Genomic DNA, 17,735 nt, shown 5'->3' on the forward strand with positions numbered 1-17,735 from the left:
TACCATGAGACACCTGTTGTCGCAAATACGACGAAAATCTGTTGTTATTCAAAACGGATTCTTAAAAACAGAAATCTCTTACCCTTAGTAACTGCTAGTAAACTCAGACTGCCGTGAGGAGAAAAATGGAGAGCAGAGTTTTGGTGTTGTTCTCATTGCTTTTTATGTTTACTACAGTCAAGAACATTCAAGCTAAAAGGACAATGGGTAAGACTCCTCACGCTTCAATTGAACATTCTTTCCCGGCCTTTTTCAACCGAATTCCTGCGATTTCCCAACACGTTATAAACTCGAGACGAATGACTATTTTTCGAAAAGTACTATTGTCAGTTAATGAGAAAGCTTCAGTAAATTCATAAGCAAAACCCTTACACATTCAGTTTCACTGATTTAGGCCACAGACCGGAGAATTAAAATTTGAATGATAATCCTGAAAAGAGGGAGCATTTCAACATCTGGACTCAGAAGATGACTACAGTATATTTCGTTTTTACAAATTAGTTTATGCATATGCGACAAAAAAAAAAAACATCGGCTATTAACTGAATTACTTTTAATCAATAACATTCAAACAGGAAAAGGGAATAATAAGACGAAGCCACCAGTGAAGAACAACTCTCACAAGCCAAGCAAACATCACTCAGAAGTCACTCACAATAAACACGAGATATCAACAGTGGTCGTTCCATCAAGCGTCAGTTCTCTTCTTCCCTTAACAACCAACAAGCATTTGATTTCAAACAAGTTACGGAAAGCTGCAGCGGAAAGAATCCACCGCTTAATGAACCGCCATCCCCTTAACGTTCCATTGTATAACAAGGAATACCCTTTTCTCCGTCCATACTTTATCCAGTTTCCCGAACATTTTAGACGCATCAGACCATTTACGTATCATCCGTTCTACCGACGAGCTCCCTGGTTCCATTCACGATATCGCCTTCGTTATCCTTCCTTGTATGCCTTGATGACTGGTGCGCGTTATGGTTCTGCTCTAAGAGGAAGCTTCCCGCACTATTTAAGACCATATGCACTGCGTTGGTTCGGGGAACATCGACGTGTTCCTCATCGCGCGCGTTACGCGTTCGCCTCGCAACCTGGTTTAAGCCTTGGTCAAGAATACGTTTATAGCCACGATAATGGTGAGTTGCAGTATAAACACAAGAAGAAATAATTCTATCTTCAAAAGCAACCTTGGTGACATATAATCAATACATATTTTCTTTCACTTGTACTTCACTTGTTTTTCAAGCTCAGCAACCTATTCATTCATACAAAACTACTGTCTATTTTTTGCCTTTATAGCACCTCGAGGAAACTGGCAGATGTTCAGACTCTTGCATCCATATCTGTTTCACAGCAGGTTTAATCAGTGGCCTGGAAAAGGCCCGGAGACCAGATATATTGAAAAAAGCTATATGCGTAAGTAAACAAAACTTATTTTCATGGTAGATCATTTAAACTGAGTTTAAACTGTGGTTTAAGGCTACTCTCCGCCTCTGTATTGATTCATTTATTACTGGGTAATGAATTTTGCTGCCGGAAGTAGACGGGCCCTTAAAAACGGGGCTCCTAGTAAATTTATGGCAAAGTTTGCCAAACAGCGCTTGCGGTTTGAAGCAAAGTTTATTCAGTATTGCAGTATTGTTACATTAAAAAACAGTAGATTTTATACTTAGGAGACTTGAAAAGAAGGCAACATTAATTTAATACCTAAATAGATATGTAATTTCTAGTGAAAAGCAGCACGAAATAATAAGCTATTATTCCCCTGCAGTAGTCACCATATACTCCTGCGCAATAGGTTTCATTGCCATGTCAGTCAAGTCTGAAATGATTTGGTTTAGGTTTTCTCATGCTCTTGTTTTTAAATTTGTCAATAATTATAATAGCATGTTAATCTCTGTCATCAGCATCATCATCATCAACCACCATAGTCGTTAGCCACCATCATTATTGCCATTTTCCAATGTTTTTTTTTACCAACTGAGTTATGTGAGGCATGGCTCTAAACTTAATACTAAACATTTGATAATAAAGAACTGTGCAAAGAACTAGCTTCATAGCGACGTAACAGCTTTGTATAACACAACAGAAAGCCGCCATTATTTGTTTAATTTATGATATTCATATATTATTAAACAAAAATGTTTTCAGTATGCACGTAGTGTAAGCATGAACTATACCAACCTGTTTTCGTTGCTGGATAAAATCAAATTTAAGCATTCCTTGAATCACAGTCCAAATCTCATATTTTTCAGCGTCCAAAGTTGCTAAAGCTGACAAGATTTCTCCTCAGCGCAGTGACAAAGGCGCAGAACAGAAAGTCATCACAGCAAAGAGACTGCGCGCTTATCAACAAACGCATCACTCTGGTGACAGTCCTTCGGTTTTTCCATTCGGATTTCGCATTCAGCGGTACCAAATACGCTTGATTCCCTTGGAAAAAAGAACAAAAAATTTACGTTTGTTGAAAAAACCGAAAACGTCCGTGAAAAAGTCAAAGAGCAAACATAAAAAGAAGATTGTAAGTTCTTATATAAACTAATATAGTAAAACGTTGTTCCTGAGGATTTAAGTTAACAGTACTTATTGCCTTTATGCTCTGTTTTTTTCTCATTAAGCTGATATCTGAAGTGAAATCTTGAGAAATAAAGAACTGACAGCGTTGAAAGCTCGCTTTCCTATATGAGTGATGACATCTAGTTTCATCGTTATTTGTTATCATTTATTGACTTGCTCATTATTTTGACCCATAGCTCAAAGGAACACTGAAGGTTACGTTCTACTCTGTTCAGTAGCCTTACGTTTTCACTTTCATGGTACTAGGACTGAGTGGGAATTCAGGGAGTATTCGGGCGAGTATTTGAAATTTCGAGCACGATTATTCTTCGAATTGTAAAACGCGACGGCTCAACACTACGTCCTATTATCAATTAATCGTAACTTTTACAAAATACGAGAAGATGACGGTGATAAAATTTTTATAGCTTAACCTGCTTAACTTTTCCTGGTTTTCTTAATAGCTCTGGAATAAGATAAATGATTCAAGTACAACAAGCGCGCTTGATGATGCGGACAACTGTTCAGTTACAATGTGTCCATTTACAAACTGTGCTATGAAAATAATGCTGAAATCAGGGCTCTTGATAACCAATCCGATTCGAGGATTTTGTGATAGTTACAATTAAGCGTGTTATTTTCCTGGTAGAAACTTTTCCGACCGTTTTTGGTTGAGATGCTGTAACTCAGGCTCTGAAGAGTCATTACCAGACTTCTCTGCGTTCTTTTAAAGCGACCGTCATCACGCCGGGCCAATCAAAAAACTTAAATTAAAACGGACGTTTCTCAATGGTGTCAATTAAATACTCAACTAGTTGAAACAGTTGATGAAGCAATATAATTTGGCCTACAGATGTTCAAGGAGTTGTAGAACAGGAGACATATCGTTCCGATAAACTTTCTTCTTGAGATCACTTAAGGTCGCTGAGCACAGTTTTTGATACCTATGTTTCATTTACCCTTTTCTCTAAGACCCTCGATCCTTTGGTCGAACAAAAACACTAGCAAGCAAGTTAACAACACAAACTTCGGTTTTTTAATAGTTGAGCTGACGTATATGCCGTTGCCATGACAACATGAATAAATATAAACAGGCCTTTAAAATCGGTTTTGTTTATTTGCAGAAAAATCTGGTCGTTAGATTTTCTTTATAATTTGCATGCAACAAGCTTGTAACGATGCTTACAAGTTAACACTGATAATAATTTGACAGAGAGATCTTTAACTATCCCTTGTTGAAAGTTCACTCGAATATCCAGAATTTCCTCCTGTTAAAGTTCAATTTTTTTCCAATACTCCAGTTACTTATTTCCTAAAGTGTTTTCGTGCCAAACTTCGTTAAATTCCAACGAGTGATTTTCGAGAAATGGGCGTATTTCCGAGAAAGCTATTCCGCACTCAATCGCAATTTTTTAACTTACTACGCATGCGCTGCATTTAACTGGGTTCTTTCGATAACAAAGAAAAATCAAGACGAATTGCGGAGTTCTTTGCATCGTTACCTTTTCTAAGATACGTTTCACATAAAAGACTAAAACCATCAAAACACTTTGTTGAATTACGAGGAAAAATAGTACAGATAGCGGAAGCATTGAGCAAATGAAATGATTGCTGTATTGAAGCCATGTTTAATTTTTTGCAATCCTTGCGCGCGTTAGCAAGAGCGCGCGCGAAAACTGTGTTCGGCCGACTTAAGGAGGTTCAAACCAGTTTGAAAACTTTGCGGAAACTGTACCATTAAAAGAATAGACTTTATAAAACTTTAGTACTAAGCAGTTTTGTTACGATACCATGTAAATCTATAAAAAACTGCTTGGAAAGTGCACTCAATATTGTGACAAAATCTGTTACCATAGCAAAAGGCAGTTCATGTGAAAATACCTTGTATTTTAACTTTAACTTTTATGCAATACGCTGACCAACATTTTTTATTGCCAGAAAGCAATTTTGAACCATTTTGTTAAGTAAAAAAAAAAAAAATGAAGCAGATTTAGAGTTATCTTCACAACTGGAAAATTTAAGGTGGCTCTAAAACCAATACCAAGAGTTTTAAACTTCGCAGAGTTTTATCCCAGCGTGCTAGTTACTTTCCAGCTAAAAAAATGGGGCTCACGGACTCGTTTTTAAGATGAAAGTTTAGGGTGAGTCCTTTGGGATGATCCGAAAAAGGATCACTGATCCAAGATCACTTGGATCATGGTAATCAAAGAAACCGAAAAATCCGTGATTCAAGTGATCTTGAATTAGTGATCCTTTTTCACTTCATCCCAAAGGAACGCACCCTATACTGTGTTTTAAGATGGCTTCCTTGTTGCTATGGTGACCTATTATAAATTAATTAATGAATTTATTAGTTGACTCCAGAACTGGCTTTTTATCCAACTTTACAAATGTAAACTGATAATAACAATGATAATCGGACTGATACAGAACATTGCAAACCTCATTAAAACTACAATCCTAGACAAATTGATAAGCACTCTTCAACAATTTTAACAGGGAGCAGAGGAGTCGCATTTGACCGTTTTTCCAGTAAATTTCACCGAACAATTGCAGCACGAATCGATCTTGTTGATTTGAATCACCGCACGTGATCAAATTACACACGAACGATCGTGTTACGGTTGAAATCCTATCCGTGTCAATGTTTTGCACTAAGACACGGAAACTTCGCTTCAAGAAAAACGGCATTAGCACCAGGACAGACAAAAAATAAAAAAATTAAAAATAGAAAACAAATCCCTCATCAAAAGTTGGTAAGAATAGGCCTTATCATGGTTTTGGAAGCCATAGAAACACTGTTATTTCGGACATGTTTGCCTACCCGTCAAAATGGCTTCCAAAACCTTGACAAGGCCTATTTTTCGAATTTGTTTTGCGTTTTTTCTCGATCCTGCTGACGCAACGCTTTAACTACAGTATAAATGTAAACATTTTACGTTTCTATCTGAAGGCTTTGTGGAAATTTGCTTGTTATTCAAGACTCTGTTCACAGGACATAACTGAGGTGCTATAAAATATTCTGGCCAGCTAGATGCTTTGACTTTACCGCCGACCGGTTAGCTCCGTTGGCAGAGCGCCAGGCTACCGTGCGGGAAGTTTTGGGTTCGAGTTCCAGACCGGACTAACCTTAGCCTGGTTCTCTTTTTTTACATAACTGAGGAGAACGTAATGTCTTTGTAATGACATCTGCTAATTTTTAGATGTTCTAGTCTTCTCGGATAAGCACGATAAACAGTAGATCCCGTCTCCTACATCTGCACTCATGGAACCGATGGTATTTGGCTGAAAAGAGCGTACGTACTAATCACAAAGAGTAGGGCACGTAGTTTCCTCTGTTGTGGCCTGCAGGGGCCCGTTTCTCGAAAGTCCCGAAACTTTTCGGGGCATTTTCGGGTGTCACAATTCCTTTTGTATCTCAAGAACGGAGAGGATTTAAGTCGCCAAACTTCACAGACGTATTTCGTTTAGGTAGCTTGAAAACATGTTAAAAGGTCGCCTTTCCAAAACGAGCGGTTGGCAGTTTCACAAATGGCTTTTCGGGCCCGAAAAGTTTTCGGGACTTTCGAGAAACGGGCCCCTGGTCGTTCCCTGTTGTGTTGTCAAGTTTGGGGTAAGGAATTCTAGGAGAAATTAGCTACCGAAGACAAAAAAATGTTCATTGCGCTTTTGGAAATAATTTTAGCGGCATAAAACAGATACAATTATACAGTGTTTATGTAGAAAACCGACGGTAAATAATTGAAAAAAAAAAGAATTAAAGAATTTTGCACAATTGTGATTCGCAAAGTTAAGACGGCTTGGCTGAAGAGTCAAAAAAATGTATTTGCTGGGTATTCACCAAAGTGTTAAGCCCCGCTAAACACTTTTTTTTTTCTGCGAAGCACAACAATCTACCCAAGCGGACCATAAACCTGTGGAAAAAAATATGAACAAATGTATAGAAGGCACAACCATATCGTTCAACCTTGGAGAAGACAATTTTTTGGACTCCTTTTGACTCGTATTTTAATCTTGCGATTCATAAATTGTTAAGAAACAGATGCATGACCTTTAACCGCGTAAATTTCAACTCATTTCGTTGGAACAAAGCTGGGGATTTTAGGACACCAATGTTATGCCCAAATATGGACAATTAGACGCCCCGTGAGCGTACACTGGGTTGCCTGTAGTACGTGTTACTCAAAAACAGAAGGGACTGAGTTGGGTGGTATTGAACTGCAGCGTTCCAGTCATTTTTTTCAAGTCGGGGGTCATTAAGACCACTTAAATCACCCAGACGTCGTGCCAGCAGAGGCCCTTTGGCTCACACGTTCACACGACGAAACAGATCTTTTTCTGAGGTTAAAAACCTGGCTACCAGCCTGTTAATCATTTGTCAGAAAGAAAAAATTCCTGTCATCTTTAGAAAAAATAGGCACGCATTGCGCTTGTGTGGTAGTACAGTATTTATTTCATATTGTCAACTGAGCTGCGTTTTGTCTTCCAGGAGATTCAAGTTGTCTTTGCGTAATATGTAGCTGTAATAGTACACGATATTGTTTGGGCATTGTATGTCATTGTACTGTCATGGTAGAAATAGCCCCCTGAGAAGACATGTGGTTACTAGCAAAGTACTAAACCCAGAAAGATTGAAGAAAATAAAAGGGAATGGAATAACATTGGCTTCTAGGCTGAGTGAGTTACCTCACAACTTCTTTTCACCGCAAGTTTAAGCGTGCACTCTGAGTATCTGACAGATTTGTAATACAAAGGTTCACTGAAGTTAACCCTGTCCGACGGGGTTAGTATTTGGATGGATGACCTAAGAAAATATACTACTTTGTAACAGAAGGATAGGACCGAAAAGTCTAATTTAACGCTCAAAATGCGAACTAAGCAAGATACACATTTTGTTAGCTTGCCTTATGCAAAAAAAATATTGAAGCCAAACTATATTAATATTGATACACAGTTTTTAGGAAGAGCAGAAGGAAGTTTTCAGGACGGTCGATTGAGAATAAAATACTTTGCCATCAGCAACAAAATTTACGACATGAAAACAACATTAAACATTTTGGGAGATTTTTGCCTCGTTCAATTTTGTTGTTGTATTTTTGGCTGCACAAGTAAATCGCAAATCGAAAGTGACATCGAATTCTGCGGGCGCCGTGATCAAGATACCCCTTCGTGTTTACTCGCGAAACAATGAAGCATCTGTGTCAAATGATGGCAAGATACCGGGTTTTTGTTTTTGTTAGTTTTCTTTTTCTTTCAATTGTTAAAAGGTTTGACAAGAAATGTGCGAATTCAACGCAAAGATCACAATCGCCCAGCTCTTGAGGTTGACCTTTGTTTCTGCAACGTCAAAAATTTACTCTCCAAGACGAGGTTAATTATCACCAGGTAATTCCATCGTTTTGGAAATAGCAGCTACTTTATTATTCAGCAGCGTCACAATTTTTTGCTGATTTTGGGGCTCATTTTGTCGAAACGCAAGCACGCTTCCAACACACCTGTTTATTTTCGTGACTTATGGGCTGCTTACACTGCACTACCATAAAATCCTCCCGTATCACATTGCAACCCACGTATGCAAATGCACGTATGCAGATTTCTGGAAATCTCAGAACAAACCTTTTCCGGCGAAAAATTTATTGAAACAAACAACATATTTGCTATTAGAGGCAAAAACTCTTCCTATTTCAATTGCGTGCTTGCAAGCAAGACACAATCTGTGTCACAAAGTACATGCAATTAAATAAATTTTTGACAGTTCACATCAAACTCGTTTTGAACTTTGACCGTAAATAATGAAGCACAAAAGAGACAACAAGCTTTTATTCAAATAATTCGTCACTGTCACATTTCCAAATATGTGGGTTGAGTTTGTTTTGCAGGCGGCAGTGTGGCCCAGTGGTTAGGGCGCTTGCCTTAAGATCCGGAAAAGCCGAGTTCAAGACCCGCTCTGGCCACTCGTTGAATTTGATCCTGGTAGTTCCTGGGTCAACTTCCCAGCTGCACTTGTAAATAGCCAACTGGTTTGCCTCCGGCCAGTTGGGATTCTTAACAGTTGTTTTTGTTGTGTTCTATTGTTTTGGTGATTTATTGGCCCTGAAAAGTCCCTATGGGGAGCGGTCAATTCCAGTATGTATTGTATTGTTGGTTCTCTACTCTGCACCGAGAGGTTTTGTCCGGGTACTCCGGTTTCCCCTCTCCTCAAAAACCAACATTTGAATTGTTGTGTCAATTGTTAATTTCACTTTACAGTGTCCCCAATTAGTGCTCCAGCGCTAAATCTACTAGACACTTAAATAAAGTTCCTTTCCTTTTTTTCCTTTCCTTTTCGTTTAAGCTCACTTGATATCCAACCATAAAAAATGAAATTGTTGTCGAAGACCATTACTCGTCGCTGTAGAGATTCCAAATATTTATTTTTCACCGCCTGTCTTGTTCATCCAATTGACGTTCCATTCTTGAGCTCCACGACTGTAAAACGCTATTCGCATTACAATGACTTTCGACGTCATAATATGCAGGTTAATTAAATGTTCTCCTGTGTGCACCAGAGAAATCTACGCATTACCCCAGCCCCCTCAAACCTAACAAACTACGCACAGAAGACTCTATGCACAAAGACACCACTAAGCAGGGGAGAGACAGGCAAGACTTTCCATGACACGGAAAAAAAAATTACGAAGAAATGAAACACAGATTCCGACTGGGTTTGGCAACCCAGTAAAAATAGAACCACGTAACATCCAAATAAGGAATTTTTAAACTAAAGGAAAACCCCAGCTTTGAACCAAAGTTAAACTCTTCAAGGTCATGAGTTTCTGTTAAGAGTTCAATTCAGATAGTTATTATTTATTATTGGATTCCCATACAAACACTGTAATTTCTGACGGTAAAATCACTCTCAACTTTTCCTTTTCTTCCCCCTCCCTACTTCCCCCCCCTCATTTCTCCCTCCTCCCAATATTGTTGGGCCATTTCTCCCTCCTCCATAATGTGCTTCCCCCCCTCCACTCAGTCGTATCCCTGGGGAATCCCAACAAACCTCGAAGTTTTCTCAAAAGGATATTATGCCCGATGTTATCGAAGCCTTTGACAAATCTAAGAGCATAAATGCTGTTAGAATGTACTTGCTTCTTTATCGATCGCTTCGAAATGAGGCACGACATGAAGATGTTAAGCGTTTCGGTAGAATGGCACTTTTTATTTCCATTTTGGTGCACCGTAAGATAGTTATTGCTTCTCCTATATAAGGAGTGTCTCTACGTCGCAATAATGAGTGCATCTTTTTGAGTAATAACTCGTATCTTATTTCATGGTTTAACATATAATACACGCGGATATTTTGTGTAGTAGCCAAAACGCGGGGCCGGGGTCAGGGTGCCTTTTTTTCCCCCTTTTTTTGTTTCAAATTTTGTCGTTATTCTCCTGTACTGTTGTTTTCGAATGACCGGCATCTGTCCTTCATTTAAGGTAGAAATGAGTCAAAAACATTAAGGAACCTACAGAAGCTATGAAAGTTCTTAAGAGACATCTCAGTTTTTTTTCTCGAAATCGGACTTTGTTTTTTTGTGTATTTTAAAATCGAAATTGGTTTTTGCGAGCATCTGACTCAGTCTTTCCGAAAATCGGAGTTTGCTTTTTCGAAATTAAGATGATTTCCGAAAATGCTGAAATTGGAGTTTATGAAATATACGGCAACTGCCAGAAACACTGAAGACTCGCTGTACTCCACACTTTAAAATAGCATTGTAATGTTTGCTTCTTGAGAGAAATAACAGAAGCGCAGTTCCACGATGATCGTCTCGCAATCACGCAACGTTCTCATTTGCGTGTTTGTTCGTGTTAATGTCATGTTGTTGTCTGTCTTTACTTCAAACGGTTTGTAGTAAAGCCAGAGTCGCACGAGAACTTGCTAGTCAATTCTATTGGGAAGTCAAGGGATCGAATCAAATATCACGATAAAAAAACACTACAACATTGAAAACAATTTTGCGAAAACAAGCAAATGAGAACGTTGTGTGACGCCTATCGTGGAACAGTGGCTATGTTTCGTTTTAATTGTATTGCGGAGAAGGTTTTTAAGAAGCAAACATTGAAATGTAATTTTTAAAATGTGGAGCTCAGCGAGTCTTCAGTGTCTCTAGGAGTTAGCGTATATTCCCCACAAAAACACCTATTACAGTCTGAAATACTCTTAATTTCGAAAAACAAGGATGTCTCTTTCATAGCTGCATAAATGACGGAAAGATGCCGAACACTCGAATATAACATTACAGGAGAATAACGACAAAAATTGAAAATTGAAAAAAAAAAAAAGACACCCCGACCCCGTCCCGGGCTCCCGCCCTGCGTTTTGGCTACTACCGATATTTTGCGAGTTGCATAGTATCGAGCAAGTTGTCCGCGAGAATATATGTTAAACCATCGACTAAGGGACTTACTATTCCGCTACAAAAAAGATGTTTCCTTTTTTAAAGGATTATCTATCCTTCATGGAGTATGACATGCTAATTCTCAGGCTTTGCATCGTGTTGAAAACAATTTCTTTCGTCCCTATTTGCTGTTCTAAACCGGTCAAACCGGGACACTACAGTGTATTAACGTCTCATATTTTGCGCTTTCTCTTAACCAAATATGCTAAAATGGCGTAATAGTGGAATAATAAGGTACCACAATGTTGCAGTTATTTGAACAAGTGTTGTAGAGTCAGTCCTTGTCATAGGGCATTGTCTAAAAATTTGTGAAAAAAATTGTTCGCTTGAGCCACCTTAATAGGAGACAACACATGAATTAGCTAATTTGAAAATGCAAGAGAGGAAGTTAAGGCGTTCTTAACTGAGGTCGTTGGTCCGAGCAGGCGAGAAGAGACAGTTGAACGTTCCAAGTAATGGGTACCAGTACCTTCCCAAAACTATTCCACTCCTACGTAAAAAGTGATTTTTATGTGTTGTTTATTGGTCAGTTTTTTCTTCCTTCTTTCACAGCTGTATCTCTACTGGTATATGACACAAAGAACTGCAATATCTTTCCATAGGACCCCTCGGATTTCCACTTGTTGTGCGATGGTGCTCAAGCCTTGAAAAGCCTTGATTTCCCCCATTTTTTTTGGGGGGGGGGAGGGGGGGCAGTGACCCATTCGATCCCAATCTCAATTCGCTTATCATGTTAGGATCTACCACACTCTATAAAGTAGCCCAAATTATGGAAACCCAAGGTACCTATATCTATGTGGTCTACTAGGTCCGCAAATTTGTGGTGGAGGGGAAGTGAGGAAAGGGAGGGGCTCGTTTCAGCAACCACTCAGTTAATACGGCGTCGGGAGTGAGTTAAAAAATGCTGTTATGAGATTTTAAATGGTTCAGCTTTTAGTAAAGACAGAGAGACAAGTGAGCAGTTGTCCCCGTCCTATAGCACAAAGTTAAGGCCATTATCTGGGCTTGAAAGTGTAAAAAATTATTTTCTTTTTAATTTTTATGCCGTTGTCATTACATTCCGAGGGCAGTACCAGGAAAATTGATGATTGAATTGCGTGATTGATCGAATGGTTAAATTCTCGGAAGAAAGCAACAATAACCATTTTCTACAGAGTAAAATTCCGGATTAATTTATCAGGACGCTCAAACAATTTTGGCGCAGTTATGCGACACAAAAATGTTCCCCCTCAAAGGCTTAATAAGCAAACGTTTATATTCTAAGGTGGTGTCAGCTTATCTGGGACTGGAGGAGAGACGCGAGGGAAAGCATAACAAGATGGAAAAGAGACATCAGTTTCTGTTTTGCCTCCTAGAGTAAGGAAAATATATGGATGCAAAGTAGCGAAGAATGATAATATGGAAGCAATATAAACAACCTGAATAACTATTAGGATTTTTATGTACAATTCACTTGAAGAAACAACAACAGGTTATTGACTAATTAAAATCATCCGCTTGGTTCATAGTATGTAAATTGACGTCACTTTTTGATTCTTCTGTATGACGTACGTTGTTCACTATAATGAACACAAACAGAACTATCAGGGTTAATTCCCCAAAAACGAGGAAAGCCGTACTTGTACCAAACTCATGGACCATGACTCCTCCCAGTAGCCCGCCACTGGCGTAGCCCAGTCCGGTGTAGAATCCATTCACAAGTCCTTGGAGAGTAGTGGCTATGCCAGGTTCAGCACCCACATGCGAAACAAATGAAGACCATAATGCAGCAGTTGTTATTCCTTGAATAAGCTCTATAGGAAGGAACAGCCATGGTCTGCTACAGTAGGAGTAATAAAAGAAACGGAGGGCATAGCAGAGTAAACCAAGGTACATTACCCGGAAGTGACCAATGTTACTAAGCAAACGCTCAGATAGTAAATAGATGACAACTTCAGCTGTGCTGTTTGTCAAAATGATCAATCCAAATAAAATTTGTGGACTCCCTAGTTCTCGCAAATGCCAGAAGAGGAACGTTTGTATAAATCCAAATGCAGTTCCGCAGTAAAATACAATGAATAGAAAAAAGGCATAATCGAAGTTCCTGAGCACTTTTAACCCTCCTACAGCAGTTTCTTTGCATTGAGAGTGATCAACAGGCTTATAACGAAACCGGCATGCCACAATCAAAGCTGCTACCATATAAAATGCAAATACGTAAAAACATGGAATATAATTTATGTCCATTTCCTGGCTACAAGGGTTGAGGGTCTTTCGTCCACTTATAGCAGTTCCCACAATAAAAGCGGTCATTCCATACCCAACAGATCCCCAGAATGCTTGCTTTCCATATTCATGACTGTCCTCTGCTAGGATCTGCAATGTTGCTGTGTCCGCAAGGCACTGGGTGGGGGAAGCAAACATCTGCCCAACCACGATAATACAAAGCATAAAAACGAATAGTCTTGACGAATCAGATATTTTCTCTGGTGAAGGATGAAACTTTATATCCGGAAACGTATTTTCGGTAAGCTTGGTGGATTCCTCGCGCTCTAATTCCCTCGAAAAAAAGCTTAGAGCCCAAGGAAGAAACTTACTTGATCCAAAAATCGATTCGTACGAGCGCTTTAAAGTGTGACGTTGAGCTTTCATCGCTCGTGAGCGTGTTGGTAATCTTGTGATGTTACTACGGCGGGTTGAAGTATTTTGGTACAATGATAAAGACAAAGAGTTCATCTCAAAGCAAGCTTTTGGTTTTTCTCCTATTGGTATTATGGCCAAAGAAAATGTTGACAATAGCCAAGCTGACAATCCTAACAATAATACTAATTTGCTTTTGTTGAACCGATCCGCTAAGGCACCCCAGACAGGTGTGAAAACAAACTGAACAAGCGATCGAACTGCTACAAGAATTCCCAGCTGCCTCGGTGATAAAAACAACTGTTTAAAGTAAAGTGATAGATAAGGCCACAACGATCCAAAAGCCGAGAAGAAGAACAGGTAAAATAGTTTGGACACCAGTCGCTTTCGGTTAATCTTACAATGGAAGCGATGTTTTGAATTCTCATCCCCTTCTTCATCATTGCTGTCATAAAGTCTTGGTGAAGATGTTGATTCCTCTTGCATTCTTCCATTGACTCAGCAAAAATAAAGCTTGCTTTTCCACAACGTATAAACTCCAAAAAACATTGAAACACTTCATTAGTCCTTAACTGAGCCGTCGAGTTACCTAAAAAGCGGTGACATCATCTAGGGAAACAAAGAGACTATTTTTTTATCCGTCCGGTTAATTTTTAACGTTGTAACCTAAATAATCTCGTGTAACTGGTGTTTCAATTGTTTTATTGCCCCTATAAGGGTACGTGTTTTATAATGTTTTTATTGGCTTTTAAAAACTTGACAGCCGTCTTGCCTCTTTTAGTGGGTATAATGGGTCAGAAAAATTAGGATCGGAACGCATTCAATGAATGTCGGAATAAGATTAAACATAGGGTGCAGACACAAGTTCTTTGCTCCTTATTGCACTGGATGTTTCGCGTGATTGCGTGATCGTCACGGTAAACGACGAGGATGGGGGAGGGGCACGTGACATCTCCTGACTTGGCAGGAATGTATTTTGAGGATATTTGGAAAAATCCTAGTAACCCTAATTGGAGTATAGAGCTCTTGGCCACGGAACAAAAGGAGGCTCGTGGAAGCTTTATCCTTCATGCACGCTTGAGTCATCATCTTGATACAAGAAAAATACACCCTGGGTTCATTTACTGGAGTTAACTTTTATCATCTCTTCCAGGACAATTTCGTGATAATGGCTCCAATACGGTGGCCCAAAACTGTCACGGCAAAAAGAAATTGCTCAGTGCTCATAGCCTACGCGCAGCCGGACACGTGTGACTCGAAATCATTGTAGGTCAAAAAACTAGAAATAGTCCGTCTGCCCAACAAGCGTGTTCTTGTATCCTGCAGTTTTGCAGCGATTTCTGTATTCCTGTCTGATCTGCTAGATTCTTACCCACTCTCTTATTGGATATTTCACTCAACAAATCACGGAATCCTTTTACTCTGGAAATCCACAATGGCAATTGAATCTGGAAGGTGGGAAAGAGCGTTCAAAGTCCTAAAAGATCAGTTTTAAATTGATTGTCTTCTGTCTGAGCAGGAAAACACGTTGCAGGAATTTCTTGACTTTAGCAATATGTTAGTTACTGTGAAAATCCGAAAACTGAGAACACTAGAAACGTTCATGAAATGTTATTGTGTTTCACGTAACTGATTGAAGCCAATCACGCGCGAGAAAACTAAACCGCAACCAGAACGGTAAATACTTTGTGGTTTTATGTCACTTTCGACTTGTTGCAGGATGGGAAATATCAAAATCAAATCAACGTGTTCGTGAATTTCAAATTCGCACAGTAATTTGCCTACGGTCTACGGCAAAAATCTCTTATTTGTATTTGTTTGCGATTAATTTCAAAGACAAATTTCGGCGAATGCGTTTCCACCCCTTCACCAGCAATACCCTTTCATACCCTTTCTGTAACGCGACGACATAAATTGCAGAATACAAAAGAAGTAAACATTGCCTTTTGACATTCTGGCTCTTGAAATGCAAAGCATATTTTTCTGTCAAGCAAATGACGGATGCTTGACGTAACAAGAAAGTAAACGTCGAATCAAAAACCGCGTAAAATCCAATCAGAAAGCGATACAGAAATCCCGGCAAACCTGCGGGGTGTCTTTAGGAGTCGTTGCGCAGACTGCCTATACCGGCGGTTTAGTCTGTATGCGACGCAGGCTAACTGCTAACGGCAAAAAGTGCTAAAATAAATAAAATGCTAAAAAATAGGTAAGCACTGCGTACGTGTGGTAGTGCAGTAACTTGACAGTGCTTTATTCATATCATACATCTTTATTTACCCCCGGATTTTAGAGTAGCTTGGTGTAGCTAATATCTCCGAGCATTTACCCTCCCAACCATGATACACCACAGAAGACAGACCACAACACCGGGAACTACATGTCCTACACTTTGCGACGAGCGTGCGGGTTTTTTTACGTCCCACAGGATTATGAACATTGAAGGGTTGTGAGACGGGACCTCCGGCTTATCGTCCTTATCCGAGAAGACTAGAGAGTCTAACCATTTGCAGATGTAATTACAAAGGCAGCACTTTCACCTCAATTATTTAAAGACCCTGAGTGTTGGTCCGGCCGGAGTTGAACTCACGACCTCCCGCGTGACAGCCCGGTGCTCAACCAGCTGAGCCACACAGGAAACTATCAACTGCGCTGTGTTTTGTTTTCCAGAACGTAATACGTAAAATACTAAACCCAGAAAGATTGAAGGAAATGAGTAGGAATCGAGAAACGTTGGCTTCGAGGCTGACATGAAGTTCAACTTTTTTTTCACTGCGAGTCTAAGCGTGTGCTCTGAGCGTCTGACGGTTTCCACGGTAAAAGTTCTTTGAAGTTAAAGGAGAACTGAAGGCTAGAAGATCAAATTTTTTGGTGTCTTATTATCGCCGAAATATAACATGCTTTACCTACAAAAACAGCAAAAATCCTTTTTCATCTTGAAAGGCCTTGCCCAAATTCCTTGGTTGTTTTTCCAATTTGAACGCCCGCCATTTTGTTTGCGTTTTCTTCCGGTTACTTCCGAAAAAGGAATGTCTGCCGCCATGTTGTGACGTCATTTCGTACAAGCAAGATGCTGGTTTTCACTAAAATATTCTGTTATCGTTAATGGTACTCCGCTTTCTTCGTCGTTAACACAGGAAAATTTATGGCAGAACTTGAACCATATTCTTTTGAACCAATGCGAGAAAGTTCAGGATCCGAGAAAGAGGCAGCAACCGAAAGGGAAGACTGAAGAAGGGGAAATACGACCTGGTGCAGCTGTGATTTTTGCTTGACCTGGGAGGCCGGGACAGCAAGAAAAGGAATGCATCTGCTGCCGCGAGATAGAGCAGCTATGAACAAAATTTCAGGTGTCACTGAATTGATTGTATTCAAAAGGCAATAAAAACAACTTGATTACTACGTGATTCTGTTGGCTGCTATTGTTTTGTCTGTCATTTCGATTGAATTTAACCATGAACTTTAGCTTACAGACATCTAGTGATGCTCATATATCTCTTAACTAACAGATCTACATGTAAGCTTAAGCTTAATATCTATTAATCTTAGATGTGCCGGCCGATCAAGCTATTCGTTGTGTAACGCAGAATTCTAGCTTTGCGAAGGTGCATGTGTTTGCAAAGAAAAGTGCTACAAACTGCCATCGTGGGTCCGAGTCAAGCACGTGGATTGTGAACATGCATGTAAACACATAAGCTCTGTTCGTAGTTTTGCGAATTTTCAAATTTCAATTAAACATCTTCGTGATCGTTTTCGAGTTTATAAAACCCAGCTTGAAGTGCGAATGCCATTCACGAAATGACGTGTCCCAGTTGCTTGCAGAAACAACTTTTCGGTTCACTTCTCCGGCGCTGGGTTTGCCACTGAAATCTCCCGAGTAAAGGAAACATAGCTTACTCACTGGGTATAAACGCTTAGCGCCGAAGCCGGTGGGACACTCTAACCAACTGAGCTATAACATCTACAGGAATGTAGTTCAATTTTCATTTTGTCAAGAAGAAGCTGGGAATGCTGTAAAGTTTATATTTCGAGACTGAGAGTGCGTTCGATTGACCATTTAGCGGAATGAGAATACGTGGAGTGATGGTTTAAAACGGTATATCTAGCGTTTTAGCGGCAAAGATAATAAAG

At 39.5% G+C, this 17,735-nt stretch overlaps 2 protein-coding genes across 2 annotated transcripts; one reads left to right on the plus strand and one right to left on the minus strand.

The window, feature by feature from the left end:
• The first annotated feature begins 24 nt into the window (after positions 1 to 24).
• Positions 25 to 12,348, plus strand: LOC138013349 (uncharacterized). Its single transcript, XM_068860397.1, has 5 exons — positions 25 to 207; positions 576 to 1,139; positions 1,303 to 1,419; positions 2,259 to 2,524; positions 12,253 to 12,348. Exons 1-5 carry the CDS (start codon positions 126 to 128, stop codon positions 12,346 to 12,348), a joined length of 1,125 nt encoding a protein of 374 aa, XP_068716498.1. The 5' UTR covers positions 25 to 125.
• Positions 12,345 to 14,210, minus strand: LOC138013348 (major facilitator superfamily domain-containing protein 6-A-like). Its single transcript, XM_068860396.1, has one exon. The coding sequence runs from the start codon at positions 14,091 to 14,093 to the stop codon at positions 12,468 to 12,470; it is 1,626 nt and encodes a 541-aa protein (XP_068716497.1). The 5' UTR covers positions 14,094 to 14,210; the 3' UTR covers positions 12,345 to 12,467.
• Between the last annotated feature and the right edge of the window lie 3,525 nt (positions 14,211 to 17,735).

The sequence above is a fragment of the Montipora foliosa genome, chromosome 8 (genome assembly GCF_036669935.1).
Source record: "Montipora foliosa isolate CH-2021 chromosome 8, ASM3666993v2, whole genome shotgun sequence".
In the NCBI taxonomy this organism is placed as follows: Eukaryota; Metazoa; Cnidaria; class Anthozoa; order Scleractinia; family Acroporidae; genus Montipora; species Montipora foliosa.

Bases quoted from the DNA above. Each gene is read 5' to 3' on its own strand.
- LOC138013349 (XM_068860397.1), top strand. From the start codon at position 126: ATGGAGAGCAGAGTTTTGGTGTTGTTCTCATTGCTTTTTATGTTTACT. The intron at 208-575 runs GTAAGACTCCTC...ACATTCAAACAG, and splicing joins TCAAGCTAAAAGGACAATGG to GAAAAGGGAATAATAAGACG. The intron at 1,420-2,258 runs GTAAGTAAACAA...CATATTTTTCAG, and splicing joins TATTGAAAAAAGCTATATGC to CGTCCAAAGTTGCTAAAGCT.
- LOC138013348 (XM_068860396.1), bottom strand. From the start codon at position 14,093: ATGCAAGAGGAATCAACATCTTCACCAAGACTTTATGACAGCAATGAT.